Source organism: Thalassophryne amazonica, chromosome 3 (assembly GCF_902500255.1).
Source record: "Thalassophryne amazonica chromosome 3, fThaAma1.1, whole genome shotgun sequence".
NCBI classification, from domain to species: domain Eukaryota; kingdom Metazoa; phylum Chordata; class Actinopteri; order Batrachoidiformes; family Batrachoididae; genus Thalassophryne; species Thalassophryne amazonica.
The window spans coordinates 109,430,670-109,445,787 of record NC_047105.1 but is presented as its reverse complement, the minus strand read 5'-3'; the positions used below and the strand labels follow the sequence as shown (position 1 = coordinate 109,445,787).

At 39.9% G+C, this 15,118-nt stretch overlaps 1 protein-coding gene across 1 annotated transcript in view; it reads right to left on the bottom strand.

Moving 5' to 3' along the window:
* Positions 1-15,118, bottom strand: part of cxxc1b (CXXC finger protein 1b) — a 35,165-nt gene that overhangs the window by 13,630 nt on the left and 6,417 nt on the right. Inside the window, exons 4-11 of the mRNA XM_034167287.1 lie at positions 14,885-15,021; positions 6,124-6,279; positions 5,661-5,807; positions 5,455-5,562; positions 5,182-5,360; positions 2,838-3,045; positions 208-318; positions 58-107 (exon numbers count right to left, since the gene is read on the bottom strand). Coding sequence (XP_034023178.1) covers positions 58-107; positions 208-318; positions 2,838-3,045; positions 5,182-5,360; positions 5,455-5,562; positions 5,661-5,807; positions 6,124-6,279; positions 14,885-15,021 — 1,096 coding nt within the window. The remainder of the gene's footprint in view (positions 1-57; positions 108-207; positions 319-2,837; positions 3,046-5,181; positions 5,361-5,454; positions 5,563-5,660; positions 5,808-6,123; positions 6,280-14,884; positions 15,022-15,118) is intronic.

The window sequence follows — 15,118 nt, the reverse complement described above, 5'->3', positions numbered from 1 at the left end:
AGCAACTGTATTTGGAGAAAAAGAATACTGCTCATTTTGGGAGTTTATTTTCTTTACCCTTCAATTCTTGTAGGATACATGGAACCAAAAGAGGTCTGACTTTCATACTGTTGAGACAGCCATTATAGTACAAATGTTAGAAGATGCATGTATGGCTTTGTTTTAACATACAACTTGCTCTTCGTAGATTACAAGAAAAAACATCACCTTTGCATAACATCGCTCCATATGTCTCAGTGCCACCTTTGGATTGATGGGATGACTGCAAGACACACAGAAGATCTGCAGGTCTGTGTCCTCGTTGTCACCTTCAATCACCTCCAAAAAGAAAAGATAAAAAAATTTTTATATCATGTGTGACTGCACTTTAAAAAGCATGAGCATCATCAGTATTGGTTTGTAGGTTTCTAACAGAAACTTCAATAAATTCAATGTTTATGCACTTCCAAAACAGAAAACATAATGGTCGAATACACATACCATTTGTGACTCATTTGTACAATATTTTTATATCGTTATGGTCAGTAAGGCATATTAAATCATTCTGTTTTTTAAAAGAGAAAAGCTGAAAAACTTTCCAGACCAGATGAATGCATATAACAAGGACGACACTGAACAGACAAGTAGACCCTGATGCTTCAGAAAAATGCATCACTCCGTGGAACTCAAATCACTCAAGTGAAACCTCGGCTATCATCTCCCCTGCCTTCTGCCAAACTGCAGCTAAAATTTCACATCATCTTTAGAACAAAGTTTTTGTCTGTGTTACTATTCCACAGACCTGTGGCTTGTGATGCAACAAACAATGCAGATTGTGCAATCACAGTCAAAGACCCACAGCTCCTCCTTCGTGGTGTTTCTCACTAGTCTCCTTTATCCACAGTAATTGTTTTGGAGGGCAGCCTACTCCAGACAGATTTACTACACTATGCTTCTCTCTTTCAGATGAGATGATACTTTAGTGCCTCCAACTCAAAAGTAGTGTTGCTCCATTTGGCTGTACCTACTTCACCATCTGGTATATTAGGCATTCCTTTACATGTTTGCCTTTACTATGGAAATATCCTCACCCACCAACTATTTCACTATGGCTTGGAGACATTGTACTCTTTCTCAAGCTGGAGAAAATTAAATATACATTGACAGCATCCACAGAAGTTTTTTCACATCTGGGAAACATTTTTGACCAAAATGGCCACCTTACAAACCTTGCCAGACAGAGTAAGTTAAGTACACACACACTGACTGATCTCTACGAGACAGTGCTATGTATATACACACTCAATGTTATGAGCCATGGTGAGCGGGTTCTTTTTCCCCTCTCCTTTATATTATTTCTGGCAAAGAATAAATTATTTTCCCCCCTCTTTATATTTAATGTTTGTATTCATTTGTTTTTACTATGTACATAGTTGAGTGTTGGCTGTTTTTTCTTTTTAAAAAAGTAATTGTAAATTGCAATTTCATTTGATGTTAATAAAAACAAAATTTCTTCAAAAAAGTAGTGTTGATTATGTAACCTCTCTTTCTAACACCACCCTCTAAAAAGAAGTAGAAGTATGTTCATCAATTGAGACTGAGCCACTGATTTACTAACTTGAACAATGGGCACCGATTGGCTGAGAGCTACTATGCTACCAATGCGACATAACTCTTGCACATGCAAGGGAACCTTGGAGCAGAAAATTATTTTGGCTGTCACAAAAGCAAGAATTCATTATCAAATACCACATGACCTAAAACAAAGACAACTCAGATGTTTACAACTTTGGTTTGGAATATTATATTTCTGTTAGATTGCAAGACCATCCGATGGTCACCATCAAAAGTCATGTATGCGACCAGACGGGTGTGTCAGACTCCTGTATTAGAAGTCTCACACAGGGGCAGATCTATTAAGAGCCGGACTGAGACATAAGCAAGTTGTTGTTTTCAAGATGTAACTGAAATGCATAGTAATTTCCTGCAATACACATGGGACATTTAGTTGATTTGCATTTTTTAAATCAACCAGAAATGTAGTTGATTTGTGCTTCGCTCGGTCCATACTTACAACACATCAGTCTGATATTTCCCCGTACAGACAAAGCAAGTGTGGTTAATAATTTATTTATTTTATATGTCACCCAAATATGAAAGCTGCTGACGGCTCGTAGTCAGACTTGTTCGCTTCACCTTTGTGAAGAACTTGCTAACAGATGGTCCGGTCGTTAACTGGTAAGCTTTCAATGTGTTTTTTCAGATGCTGTTTAGATATTTATGGAGTACGTTCATGTCCTACTTGCTTTTTCTAATCACGTTTTTAGCTTCTGGTTTGTAAAGAAAATGCGTTTCGGAATGATTGCCATGGAAACCGATTCAATATGGGAAAATATCTGACCGGTAATCAGCCAGAGTGTGTGTAGTGTCACAGCCATATAATAAAAATTATTATTCCTGTGGTTAAAAAAGGGCTCCTTTTATTTTTGTCTGTTTGTGGTCAGTATCTGTTGGCTCTTTTTCAAATCCCTACCTTAACTAATAAGAAATAATAAAAAATATATATATTTTCTACAATATATTCTATTTACCCATTTCATTCAGTCCTTTTAAACACTGAGCATATTTCATTAAATTTTAATCACACAGAAACTCCTGCATATGACAGTGACAGATTTAAACGTAATTGCATACAAAATGATACGCTGTTGTTACACACTAATTTTCTATGGCACTGGGTCTTTAGGAAACCAAACATTTACTTATTTTAGCAGTTTTCAAATAAGCATTATAATCCTTCATTTGCAGGGCTTCACTGGTCACTCCTACATGTAGTGTTCAGTCAGTCATCAGCTCACCTCTTCATCCTGCTGAACAGCCTGCTGCTTGGCTTTGGCGATGATGCCCTCTAGCTCATGGAAGCGCCTTTCCATATCAGTGAGACGTAGCCGGGCATTCTGCTGTTCCCGGCGGATGCGCTCCAGCTGCTTCTTCCCGTGCTCCTCAGCAATGCAGGGACTCTGCTGCCACTGCTGGATTCGCTGAGGGAGAATCTCATAGATTCGGCTATGGTTCAACATGCAACACTGGTTAGCATGTATACAGTAAATGTCGAGAAGTAAAGTATTACTCAGGATTACTTAAAAACTCATGGAGGCTCACAAGGACTCAGAAGACAGCTGACATATGGGGGGGAAAAAAAATAAAGACAAAAGTCATTAAAATAACTACATATCTGGTTGATTGACGACTACTAAATTCATACCTCCCGGCACTAGACAAGGCAATATTACTGTTTTTACCTTCAGAAAAGTAATTACATTTTACCCTCCTTTTTCAGCAACATTACATGAAAAGAAAGAACTAAATTTCTTGAAGCTTAGTTATTTGAACATGGTTATTGTAAGTGTTAACCCCCAAAACGTGTATATATGATCACCTCCAGAGCAGCTCTCGATGGTGTCAAGCACCCAGCCCAGCTGAGTGTCTCCCGCTCCGCTCCTGGTACGGTGTGAGGTGAAGAGCTTGACTGGGACCGTCCACTAATCTTAAGAGAAACGTTGTAGAAAAACAAACAAGTTTCTAACCTCAGGAAGGTAGACAACGAGCTACAACCTTATTTTTTGCCCATACGAGCCGTCATCTGAGCTGGAAAAATAATATTGACCCGAACGAGCAGGCAGCATAAAAACAGAAGCGTAGGGATCATCTACAAAGTGCAAAAACAAGACACCAGAAAAATATTCAATAAATTCAGGTGTGGTGTCACCAAATTCACTGCACACATCAGTGGAGTCCTGCTGGATATACTACAGCACTCAGTTTGGGGAAAAAAGGGGCAAAAATTAAATTTTAGTGATTTTTTTTTTACGCATTAAAATAAGTTCTATATATAAGTTGCACATTTTTCCCAAACTGAGTGCTGTAATATAACCAGCAGGAGACGATCACTGTGTTCAGTGAATTTGGTGACACCACACCTGAACTTATTGAATATTTCTCTGGTGTCTTGTTTTTGCACGTAGATGGCCCCTAAGCTTCCGTTTCTTCGCCGTCTGCTCATTTAGAACAATGTTTTTTCCCAAAATGCCCTTTTCCCAGCTCAGAGGACGGTTGATATGGATAAAAAAGGTTGTAGCTCGTTGTCTACCTGCCTGAGGTCAGAAAGTAGTGTCTGTTTTTCTACTATGGTTCTCTTAAGATTATACAGCTGTTTACTGGGGGGGGGTGCCTGTCCTGAATTTGACAGGTGGACCGTCTCAAATCCTCACCTGATACTGTTCCCAGAGCAGAGCGGGACACATACAGCGGGGCTGGGCGCTTGACACCAGAAGAGCTGCTCGGATCCCCTCCTCTATCTGTAGTAACCCCCGCAAAAAAAAAAAAAAAAATAATAATAATAATTTTTGCAGTGATAGGGTTTTTCGATCAAGATTTCCTGCGGTAACTGAAATCTATAGACCACTTAAACTGAAAAAAAAATATATATATATATCATGAATGATATTCACATTTTGCGAGACCCCCGTTCATGTTTTGGGAGACATTTATTCAGTATTCATGTTTTGCAATTAGCGGTTTGCAGATAATTCACGATTTGCAGCTGATTCACATTTTGGGGGCTAACATAAGAAAATTAAATGTGTGTAAAGATTGAGCAGTTTATCATTCATAAAAATACAGACAAGTGCACAGAACTTAAAAACAAAACAAATAAAGCTGTACAGTCTGTGTGTTACACTAGTAACTGTCCACAAATGTACTTTGTTCCAAATATGGACAGACTGCAGTGAATTTTTTGGACATAGTGTACCATAGAGTCAACATTCAAACATCTTCCACCCTTTTGGCTCATGCGAGGCAAAGATTGCAATAATCATGATTTACTTTAACTGGAGAAAATGGAAGAAATCACATAGGGCAATGCTTTTCGTACAATCGGTCATCATTGTTTCCCTCCCGGCAAGCCCTTCCCTCTGTGTTTTGTCCTGCAGATCATTCATGCACAAGGATTAGTTATGTGCACACCTGTTAATAAATGTTTTGAGCCAGGGTGCATGTAAACCTACAGCCTCAATTATATAGTCTTGTTTTGGTTTAGTCACCGTCTGTGATCATGCAGATGGATGTCATCTACGACTTGCCAATAACAGTCAAACACGGTTATCTTATAAACAATAGCAAAATATGGAGTGTCCTTACTTGGCAGCTAACTTCATGCCACAGTCCTCAGAACAGTATTTCGAGTTTGTTCTTGCTGCCTCCAGACAGTTTGGCCCCAGACACTGGTGCACCCCTCCGTTACCCCGGGTATCCCCCTTCTCGCCATGTCTGCTTCTGTCTTTATGTTTCTGCTTCTGTTTGTGGCGCCGTGACTCCTTCTGAACATTACAGAAAAGCAACATGTCAGCATTTACCAGATGTTTCTACTGTTTAATTACAGATACAGAACTATTTTCCACAAACACAACTTACTTTCTTTTCAAACTTCTTTTCTCGTCTCTTAACGTGCTTCACTTTCACTGCTTTTTTACGTATGACAGGACTGTAAGGAATCTCATCGTCCTCATCACTAGCCCATGCCTGGATGAGAAGAGAGCAAGCCACTTTATCTCAGCAGGAAATAGACTTGACTGAATGTATCTAGAATGATAACAAGATTGTGTGAGATGTTTGACTACCAAGCTGTCATCAAATCCTGCATCCTTGTACTGCTGGTAGAGCTCTGCCTCACTGTCATAGTCCTCTGAGTAACGTCTCTGCCTGTGGTAATAATTGTCCCTCCTTTCTCGCAAAGAGAACTCCTCATCCTTCACACGCAGCATTTTCTGTACAAATTAAAAATAATGATAATTTGTTTCAGAACACTTTCAATCAGTCATTACCAAGTGCTTCACAACTTCAAACAGAAAAAATACAAAAACTGCTAAAACACAATCAATAAAAAAAAAGGGGGGGGGGGGACAACAAATTACAAAATGGCATAGAAACAAGTGCAAAATGTAACATCAAAATAATTAACTATAAATACACATCTTGGACACAACATTAAAACAAAAATAAATTAATGTAAGGCTATAATCACACAGAGAGGCACAGAGTTACCCGTATAAAAAAAAAAAAAAAAAAGAGAAAGTCACTTACCCTGGCTCGCACCTCACATTGCCTAAATCTGCACTTTTGCCTAATTTTGTTGGGGCCACCAAATTTCTTCATGTCTTTGCAGAAGTCACACTGTGCACAGTCCTCTGTCCTTCTGCAGGGTTCACATTCCCCACACATACGTACTGAACGCTTTGCCTAAAGAACAACAAACAGACATAAAGAGTCAGTGCCATCTTGAAACCTACCATTGTCAAATCTTTTTAAGGTATTCAATTTCAGACATTGGAATGTCAATACCCAAGACTAATCTATTCTGAACACATCCAAAGCCTCTGTGTTTAACACGAGGCTCTGTTGGGGTGGGGAGCTCCTGTGCTCAAGACTATGGCACAGAGGTCATTAAGTCAACAAGCTCTGTTACCTGGGTAGTATAATCTGCAGCACCCTTGATGCAGAGGTGGCACAGAGCACTGCCAAAGCAAACCATGCCTTCAGCAGACTCAACAACAGAAAGTAAAAGGTCAAACAAGGTCAATGACCATTGGATTCTATGACATGTGACATATGTTACCCTGTAACATGAACTAAGCATGACACATGATGCAAACTGTTACTTTTTAAAACCCAATTAACTCAACCAATAATTTGCATCATTTTTTTTTTTTAACCAAAATTGGAGCAACTTTAACTTTTGACCCCTGTACAAACTGACCTTTGTCACCACTCTTGCTCCTTTTACCTCATAACTCCATAATATTCATACCTTTTTGCTATCTTTGTGATCAGGCAAATAATGTGGTGTAGTTTTCAATATGATTGGAGCATCTTTTAATTTTGACCCCTGTGCAATTCTTCAATTGAGCCCCTACCTGGCTGCATATTGAAAATTCAAGTCGCCAGTTTTTTTTTTTTAAGAATTAATGTCTATGGATTATTTGCACCATATTTGATGCCTGTATCACCATTTGCAGGATTTCCACTCTACATATTCTCATATCTGCTGCACTATATATGAGATGTAAGATGCTGCTCCTCACTGTTTCTCAATTGCTCTCAAAAGTATTGGAACACTTTTTCACACATTTTAATTTGTTTATTCCATTTCAAATACAATTTTTTTTTCTTCTAAAATTATCTTCCTTAAACTCAAACTGGAAGCAAATCTCTACAACTTGATATAAATTCATTAAAAATATCAAATCCAGCTTTCTGATGAAGTGGTGTAGAGGAGGATTTTCTTAAAAAGAAGACCTGAAAGTTCAGGTACAATTTGACAGAAAGTACATTTGAGATACAAGCCTAGATTTGATGTTTTGGTGAAAGAAACTTTTGTATTTATTCATAATTGATGTAAATAAAGTCCAAGACATATTCAGTGACTTGGAAATGTTCATGTTTCCATCCCTTGACTTGTCTGAAGAAAACTGGCAATAAACCTGATTATTATTTACAGGTATTATCAAGTTTTAGATTTGTTTTCAGTTTGAGTAAGATAATTTTAGAATTTTTTATTCTTTTTTTGTATTTCTTGTATTTGAAATGGCATAAACAAATTAAAATGTGTGAAATACCGCTTTCAATTTCAATTTATTTTCATTTATATAGCACCAAATCACAACAGAGTTGCCTCAAGGCAATTCACACAAGTAAGGTCTAACCTTACTAACCCCCAGAGCAGCAGTGGTAAGGAAAAACTCCCTCTGAGGAAGAAGCATCAAGCAGCCCAGACTCAAAGGGGTGACCCTCTGCTTGGGCCATGCTACAGACATAAATTACAGAACAATTCATAAAACGAGTATACAGGAAATACTGCTGGTGCACAGGACAGGAGGCTTTTCGGCACAAATACCACACCCATCTCTGGATGGAGCTGCACCTTAAATAGAGAGAAAAAACTGAATCAGGCATCAGAATGACAATAAATACAGTATAATCTGCCATCATTAAACAACAAGAAAAAGCAGGAAATACTAAGGTGATCGCCGGCCACTAGCCCTAAGCTTCACTAAAAGACCCAGAATTTAGGTAAAGTTGAGGCTGCGGCCCGCTCCATTTCCAAATAAAATGAATTAAAAGAGTAAAAAGTGTAGAACTATACTATGTCAGTATAAGGAAGGGAAAGGGAAAAGGGAAAAAATAAGTGCATCTTAAGTCTGGACTTGAAAGTCTCCACAGAATCTGACGTTTTATTGATGCAGGGAGATCATTCCACAGAACAGGGGCACAATAAGAGAAAGCTCTGTGACCCGCAGACTTCTTATTCACCCTAGGGACACAAAGCAGTCCTGCACCCTGAGAACGCAAAGCCCAGGCTGGTACGTAAGGTTTAATTACAACCCCAATTCCAATGAAGTTGGGATGTTGTGTAAAATGTAAATAAAAACAGAATACAATGATTTGCAAATCCTCTTCAACCTATATTCAATTGAATACACCACAAAGACAAGATATTTAAAGTTAAAACTGATAAACTTTGTTTTGTGCAAATATTTGCTCATTTTGAAATGGATGCCTGCAACAGTAAGTCCCTTCGGCTGCTCCGTTGTTTGCACTCAGGGTCGCCACAGCAAATCCAAGGTGGATCTGCATGTTGAATTGGCACAGGTTTTACACCGGATGCCCTTCCTGACGTAACCCCACATTACATGGAGAAATGTGGCAGGGGTGGGATTTGAACCCGGAGCCTTCTGAACTGAAACCAAGCGCATTAACCACTTGGCCACCACCCCTGCAAATGGATGCTTGCAACACGTTTCAAAAAAGCTGGGACAGTGGTATGTTTACCAATGTGTTACATCACCTTTCCTTCTAACAACACTCAATAAGCTTTTGGGAACTGAGGACACAAATTGTTGAAGCTTTGTAGGTGGAATTTTTTTCCCATTCTTGCTTGATGTACGACTTCAGTTGTTCAACAGTTCAGGGACTCCGTTGTCGTATTTTGCACCACACATTTTCAATGGGCGACAGGTCTGGACTGCAGGTGGGCCAGTCTCGTACCTGCACTCTTTTACTACAAAGCCACACTGTTGTAACAGGCAGAATGTGGCTTGGCATTGTCTTGCTGAAATAAGCAGGGACTTCCCTAAAAATGACGTTGCTTGGATGGCAGCATGTGTTGCTCCAAAACCTGGATGTACCTTTCAGCATTGATGGTGCCATCACAGATGTGTAAGCTGCCCATGCCATGGGCACTAACACACCCCCATACCATCACAGATGCTGGCTTTTGAACTTTGCACTGGTAACAATCTGGGTGGTCTTTTTCCTCTTTTGTCCTGAGCACACAACATCCATGATTTCCAAAAACAATTTGAAATGTGGACTCATCAGATCACAGCACACTTTTCCACTTTGTGTCTGTCCATTTCAAATGAGCTCGGGCCCAGAGAAGGCGGTGGAATTTCTGGATGTTGTTGATGTATGGCTTTCACTTTGCATGGTAGTTTTAACTTGCACTTGTAGATGTAGCGACTAGAGCCCAGCCGATATTATCGGCCAATATAAGCCCTTTTCAAAGTACTCACCATCGGCCGAAATTTTGCCGACAGAACGCCGATAATTTCTCATAAACAGAACAGTTACTGAAATAATGTTTGTGTCGGCAATGTAAAATGTCCTTGCACCATTTGTCCAGTAGATGGAGCTCTGACTACATTCAACTGAGAGCTGCTTACACCCTGCTTAAATGTGTTCATCACCGGCCCCCGTAGTTCACTGTCACACTGCACTGATCGGCTGACAAAAGCATACAAGTCAGTTTATAATGATGTTGTTTGTATTAACTTTGCAATTACATTCACCCCACATTTCTCCCATTTCAGTTCAACTTAGTTTGATTAACTCAGTTTATGTAGTAATGTGTCAAATGTGCTTCATTGTGTCAGTCACGCTTTTTATTAAGCCCACGTTGTGTAGACCTTATTTCTAGCATGAAAAACTTTCATTTACTGCTAAGAAGTTGAAACATTCAGATTTTCTGGTCGTCCGGAAGGGTTCTGGGAATTACTGCCATTCGCCATTAACCCTCTGGGGCCGACGCCGTCGTATACCACGGCTGGGACCAAGTTTTACTAAATTGTAAACAACTTTTTGATATGAGACAGAAACTTACTTTTGCTGAAAAGTTAACTCCGCTGACCTTCGATCCACTGTCGGCCATCTTGGTACTCCTCATAGAAGATGTGTGATGACGTGCGCAATGTGAAGTGTCCAATCGGAAATGGTTCTCCGTCACATGGTTTTCCAAAATCCAATTGTAGGGCACATTTACCTCACGTGATATGGCAAAGATCATTTTCAGGAGTGATATCTTACTAGTTGGCCCGTTTGAATAGCCCCCTAACTGCTCCAATTGCATTTTTGCATTTTTTTGAACTTGAAAATTCTTCTCTGTTATAAAGTTAATCAATATGAGGACAAAACTTTTAATAATAATAACAACATCGGCTGATTGATAGACTATTATTTATCGATTATCGGCATTTTTTTCATACAAATATCGTTATCGGCCTCAAAAAATCCATATCGGTCGGGCTCTAGTAGCGAGCGACGAATTGTGTTAAGTGACAGTGGTTTTCTGAAGTGTTCCTGAGCCCATGCGGTAAGATCCTTTACACAATGATGTCGGTTTTTAATGCAGTGCCGCCTGAGGGATTAAAGGTCACGGGCATTCAATGTTGGTTTTCGGCCTTGCCGCTTACGTGTAGAAAGTTTTCCAGATTCTCTGAATCTTCTGATCATATTATGGACTGTAGATGATGGAATCCCTAAATTCCTTGCAATTGAACGCTGAGAAACATTGTTCTTAAACTGTTGGACTATTTTTTTATGCAGCTGTTCACAAAGTGGTGATCCTTGCCCCATCTTTGTTTGTGAATGGCTGAGCCTTTTGGGAATGCTCCTTTTATACCGAATTACGACACTCACCTGTTTTCAATTAGGTGTTCTTTGAGCATTCATCAACTTTCCCAGTCTTTTGTTGCCCCGCGCCAACTTTTTTGAAATGTGCTGCAGGCATCCATTTCAAAATGAACAAATATTTGAACAAAATCAACAAAATGTATCAGTTTGAACATTAAATATCTTGTCTTTGTGGTGTATTCAATTGAATATAGGTTGAAGAGGATTTGCAAATCATTGTATTTTTTTTTTTAATTTACATTTTACACAATGTCCCAACTTCACTGGAATTGGGGTTGTAGGTCAGCTCGGTAAGGAGGTGCCAGTCCGTGAACAATTTTACAGACTAGTAGCAGAACCTTAAAATCTGAATTCACTGGGACAGGAAGCCAGTGAAGAGATGCCAAAATGGGTGTAATGTGGTCGAACTTTCTGCTTCATGTCAAAAGTCTGGCTGCAGCATTTTGAAGCAATTGGAGAGCCCTAATGCTGGACTGCAGAAAACTAGAAAATAGAACATTGCAGTAGTCCAATCTAGAAGAGATAAACGCATGGATCAGGGTCTCAGCATCAGCCATAGACAGGATGGGATGAATCTTCACTATATTTCACAAGTATTTTCCAATACTTTTGGAGGGCACTGTTTCCTAACCTTGTGATGAGTGCAAAATGAGTGTGGTATTATTACTGTTTTGTTTTAGAATGTTTAATTTTCACTGTTGCTGCACTTTATGTGAAATCATAGTCATATAGTATATCATATTGATATTACAATATTGAGATACAACAATTTGGCCATACTGTACAGCCCTACTGTTAACTAGCTGAAAACTTTGAATATTAATTTACATCTACACTAAAAAAATGCTTAAAGTGGCAGGGAGTTAAGAGGGCTGTAATTAGGGGGGTCACCTGAAAGGCAAAAAAGAAAAATGCTTAAAAAGGTGGTGGGGGAGGGGGGTGTCTGCGGAGCAAAGCCTCCCCAGAAGCTGAGAGGTTTTAGCCATGCTAACGCTCCCCTGAAGCATTTTACTGGGAAAAAAAAAAAAAAAAAGTCTGCAGGAGCTAAATGGCACAGTGAGATGTTGAAGAGCTTCACTCATTCATGTCTGTGACATATATACACACATATATATATATATATATATATATATATATATATACATACACACACACACACATACATACACACACGAGGTCTGTTAGAAAAGTATCGGACCTTATTTTTTTTTTTTTTCAAAAACCATATGGATTTGAATCACGTGTGATTGCATCAGCCAAGCTTGAACCTTCGTGCGCATGCTTGAGTTTTTTCACGCCTGTCGATTGCGTCATTCGCCTGTGAGCAGGCTTTGTGTGAGCAGTGGTCCACCCCTCTCGTCGGATTTTTATTGCGAATAAATGTCTGAACGATTTGGAGCTTTGCTGCATCAATTTTTTCCAGAAACTGAGAGAGACCGCCAGGTGGACACCATTCGGAAAATTCAAATGGCTTTGAGGGACGATTTTATGGGGATTACACAGATTAAGGAGTGCTCCAGCCGGTTTAAAGACCGCCCACAGCTGCTGAGAGCGCACCGCGCTCCGAGCGCCAATCGACAGGCTGAAACAACCAGATAATTTCCAACGTGAAGGCTTTGTTGATCCGGGACGTCGTCTGACTTACACAAAAATGGCAGGAGACGTGGACATCAGTACTTTTTCCAGCACATTCCACTGTTACAGGAGTTTTTTTCATGGAAAGAAAAGCGGACGGATGCACCACCGTGCCGCTCATGGGGCAGCACAAAACCACCTCCGTGTTGGTCTCACAGGACGGCTTTGAGATGGCTTTCAGACAGTTGTCGGTGGGTTTTCAGTCATGTGACTAACCGAGAAATTGTGGATGAGCCTGGACATGTCCTGTGAGGCTTCATCACGGCGTTGCTTTGCGCCATGCGGCTCCACCGCGACATGTTGCTGTCGATCGGCGCTTGGAGCGCGGCGCGCTCTCAGCAGCTGTGGGCGGTCTTTAAACCGGCTGGAGCACTCCTTAATCTGTGTAATCCCCATAAAATCGTCCCTCAAAGCCATTTGAATTTTCCGAATGGTGTCCACCTGGAGGTCTCTGAGTTTCTGGAAAAAATTGATGCAGCAAAGCTCCAAATCGTTCAGACATTTATTCGCAATAAAAATCCGATGAGAGGGGTGGACCACTGCTCATACAATGCCTGCTCACAGGCGAATGATGCAACCGACAGGCGTGAAAAAAACTCACGCATGAAGGTTCAAGCTTGGCTGATGCAATCACACGTGATTCAAATCCATATGGTTTTTGAAAAAAATAAAAAGGTCAGATACTTTTCTAACAGACCTCGTAAAAAAATATATATATATATAAATTTGGTCTAATTGTTTCTACAATTTATTTACAGCTGTGATGCGCCTTTTTGCTCAGTATTTTAAGAAACTCAGATTTGTGAAGAATTGAGTATTTTGAACAGTTTCACACACACTGCACAGCGGCTGAAAGTGCAACCGTGTATCCACAGCCTGTGTGTTCCATTACACCCACATTTACTGAAAGAGCGTGTCTGTGTAAAAAAAAAAAAAAAAAAAAAAAAAAAAAAAAAACTACGACATGTACTATAATTGTTCCAACAATGGCAGCACACAGAGCACTTTACGCATACAGAATGGCTCTTATCAGACGTGATAGCGGTACACACCTATGTGCATGTTTGTGTCTGTGTTGATGTTGGATTTCTTTTCAGTTTCCATGCAGCCATTCTACACCACAAAACCAACTTAAGAAAACAAGCGCAAGTTAAACTGATGAATTGATTAATAAATTGAGCACTGGAAAGGACACACCAAAAGTAATTGAATCCACCAACCAAGATCTATGGGCTTAGAAATCTGTGGCCCTCAGAGAGCACAGCCACTGCAAAACTGAGCTTTCCAATTATAGTTAACAGCACTGTAAGACAGCAATCCTTAGCAAGAGAAAGGATGTTCCAGATGCATGCAGTCCCTCAGGACTACATCTGGGTGCCTGCATGTAGCAGATGTACTCTCAACACCACACCCTGCAGAGACTCACTGGTGCTCTGCAGGGTGCTATTCAACTTCTGTACTTACTGAAACTTGGAAGAAATTGAGGGAAATTCATGATTTTTAGCAAAAAAGAGATTTTAGCTAACATTGTAAAGTTAGTTAGTCACAAAGAACACTGGCAGCATGACTTTCACAGTAAAAGTATTTGCTGGGATGCTGGCATTAAACATTTTATTGTGAAATCATGTGAGCAACATGAACTATCTGATGTGCGAGTGTAAGACGGCTATCTTTAGCAAAAGAAAGGATGTTCGAGATGCATGCAGCACCTCAGGACTACATCTGGGTGCCAACACGTAGCAGATGTACTCTCAACACCGCACCCTGCAGAGACACACCTGGTGCTCTGTAGTGGATTTTTGTTTTCCAGGTTGAGGAGATGACCAGCTTTCCTACACCCTTTTCATAAATCATGCTGTCTTCCAATGGAAGGCAGAAGCAGAGGGATTCCCATGGAGTGTGGAAAAAATATCTTTTTTCCTGGTGTGGAGCTTTGTGAGGTGTTTTACAGTGGCTGAGGCACCAATCATGTCAACGACCCCCCAAAAAAGGAACTAACTGCTGGCTGTTAGACCACCTATTGTCCCAAATGCAGTTTGTCATGGAAATGGTATTTTCTAAAAATGTGGTTTTTGATCAAATAAAGCCAATACTTTTGAGTGGAAGGAACACGTGTACAAGCAGCAAAGGCTCTTACTTTTTTATGATTTTTAACCACTGAAGCAAAAATGTAGTATTTTTTGTTTGGTGTAACCAGTTTGCTTAAATAAGTTCTACATTCCTGATATCAAACACAACTTACCTTTGATCCACGCCGTCTGTCACTCCTATAGTCGGGAGTACTTGGGGTGCTATACTGCCTTTCACCTCTGTCAGAGTCAACATCTCTCTCATGGTTTTTCTTTGATCTATACCTGATTTCCAATAAGGGATTTTCATCTGGTGTGAGGGAAAATGAAGTGAAAACATAGTTTATTCAGAAGATATCTTACACACCTTGTGTTATGTAGACAATCACAATTTGTGAAAACATTTC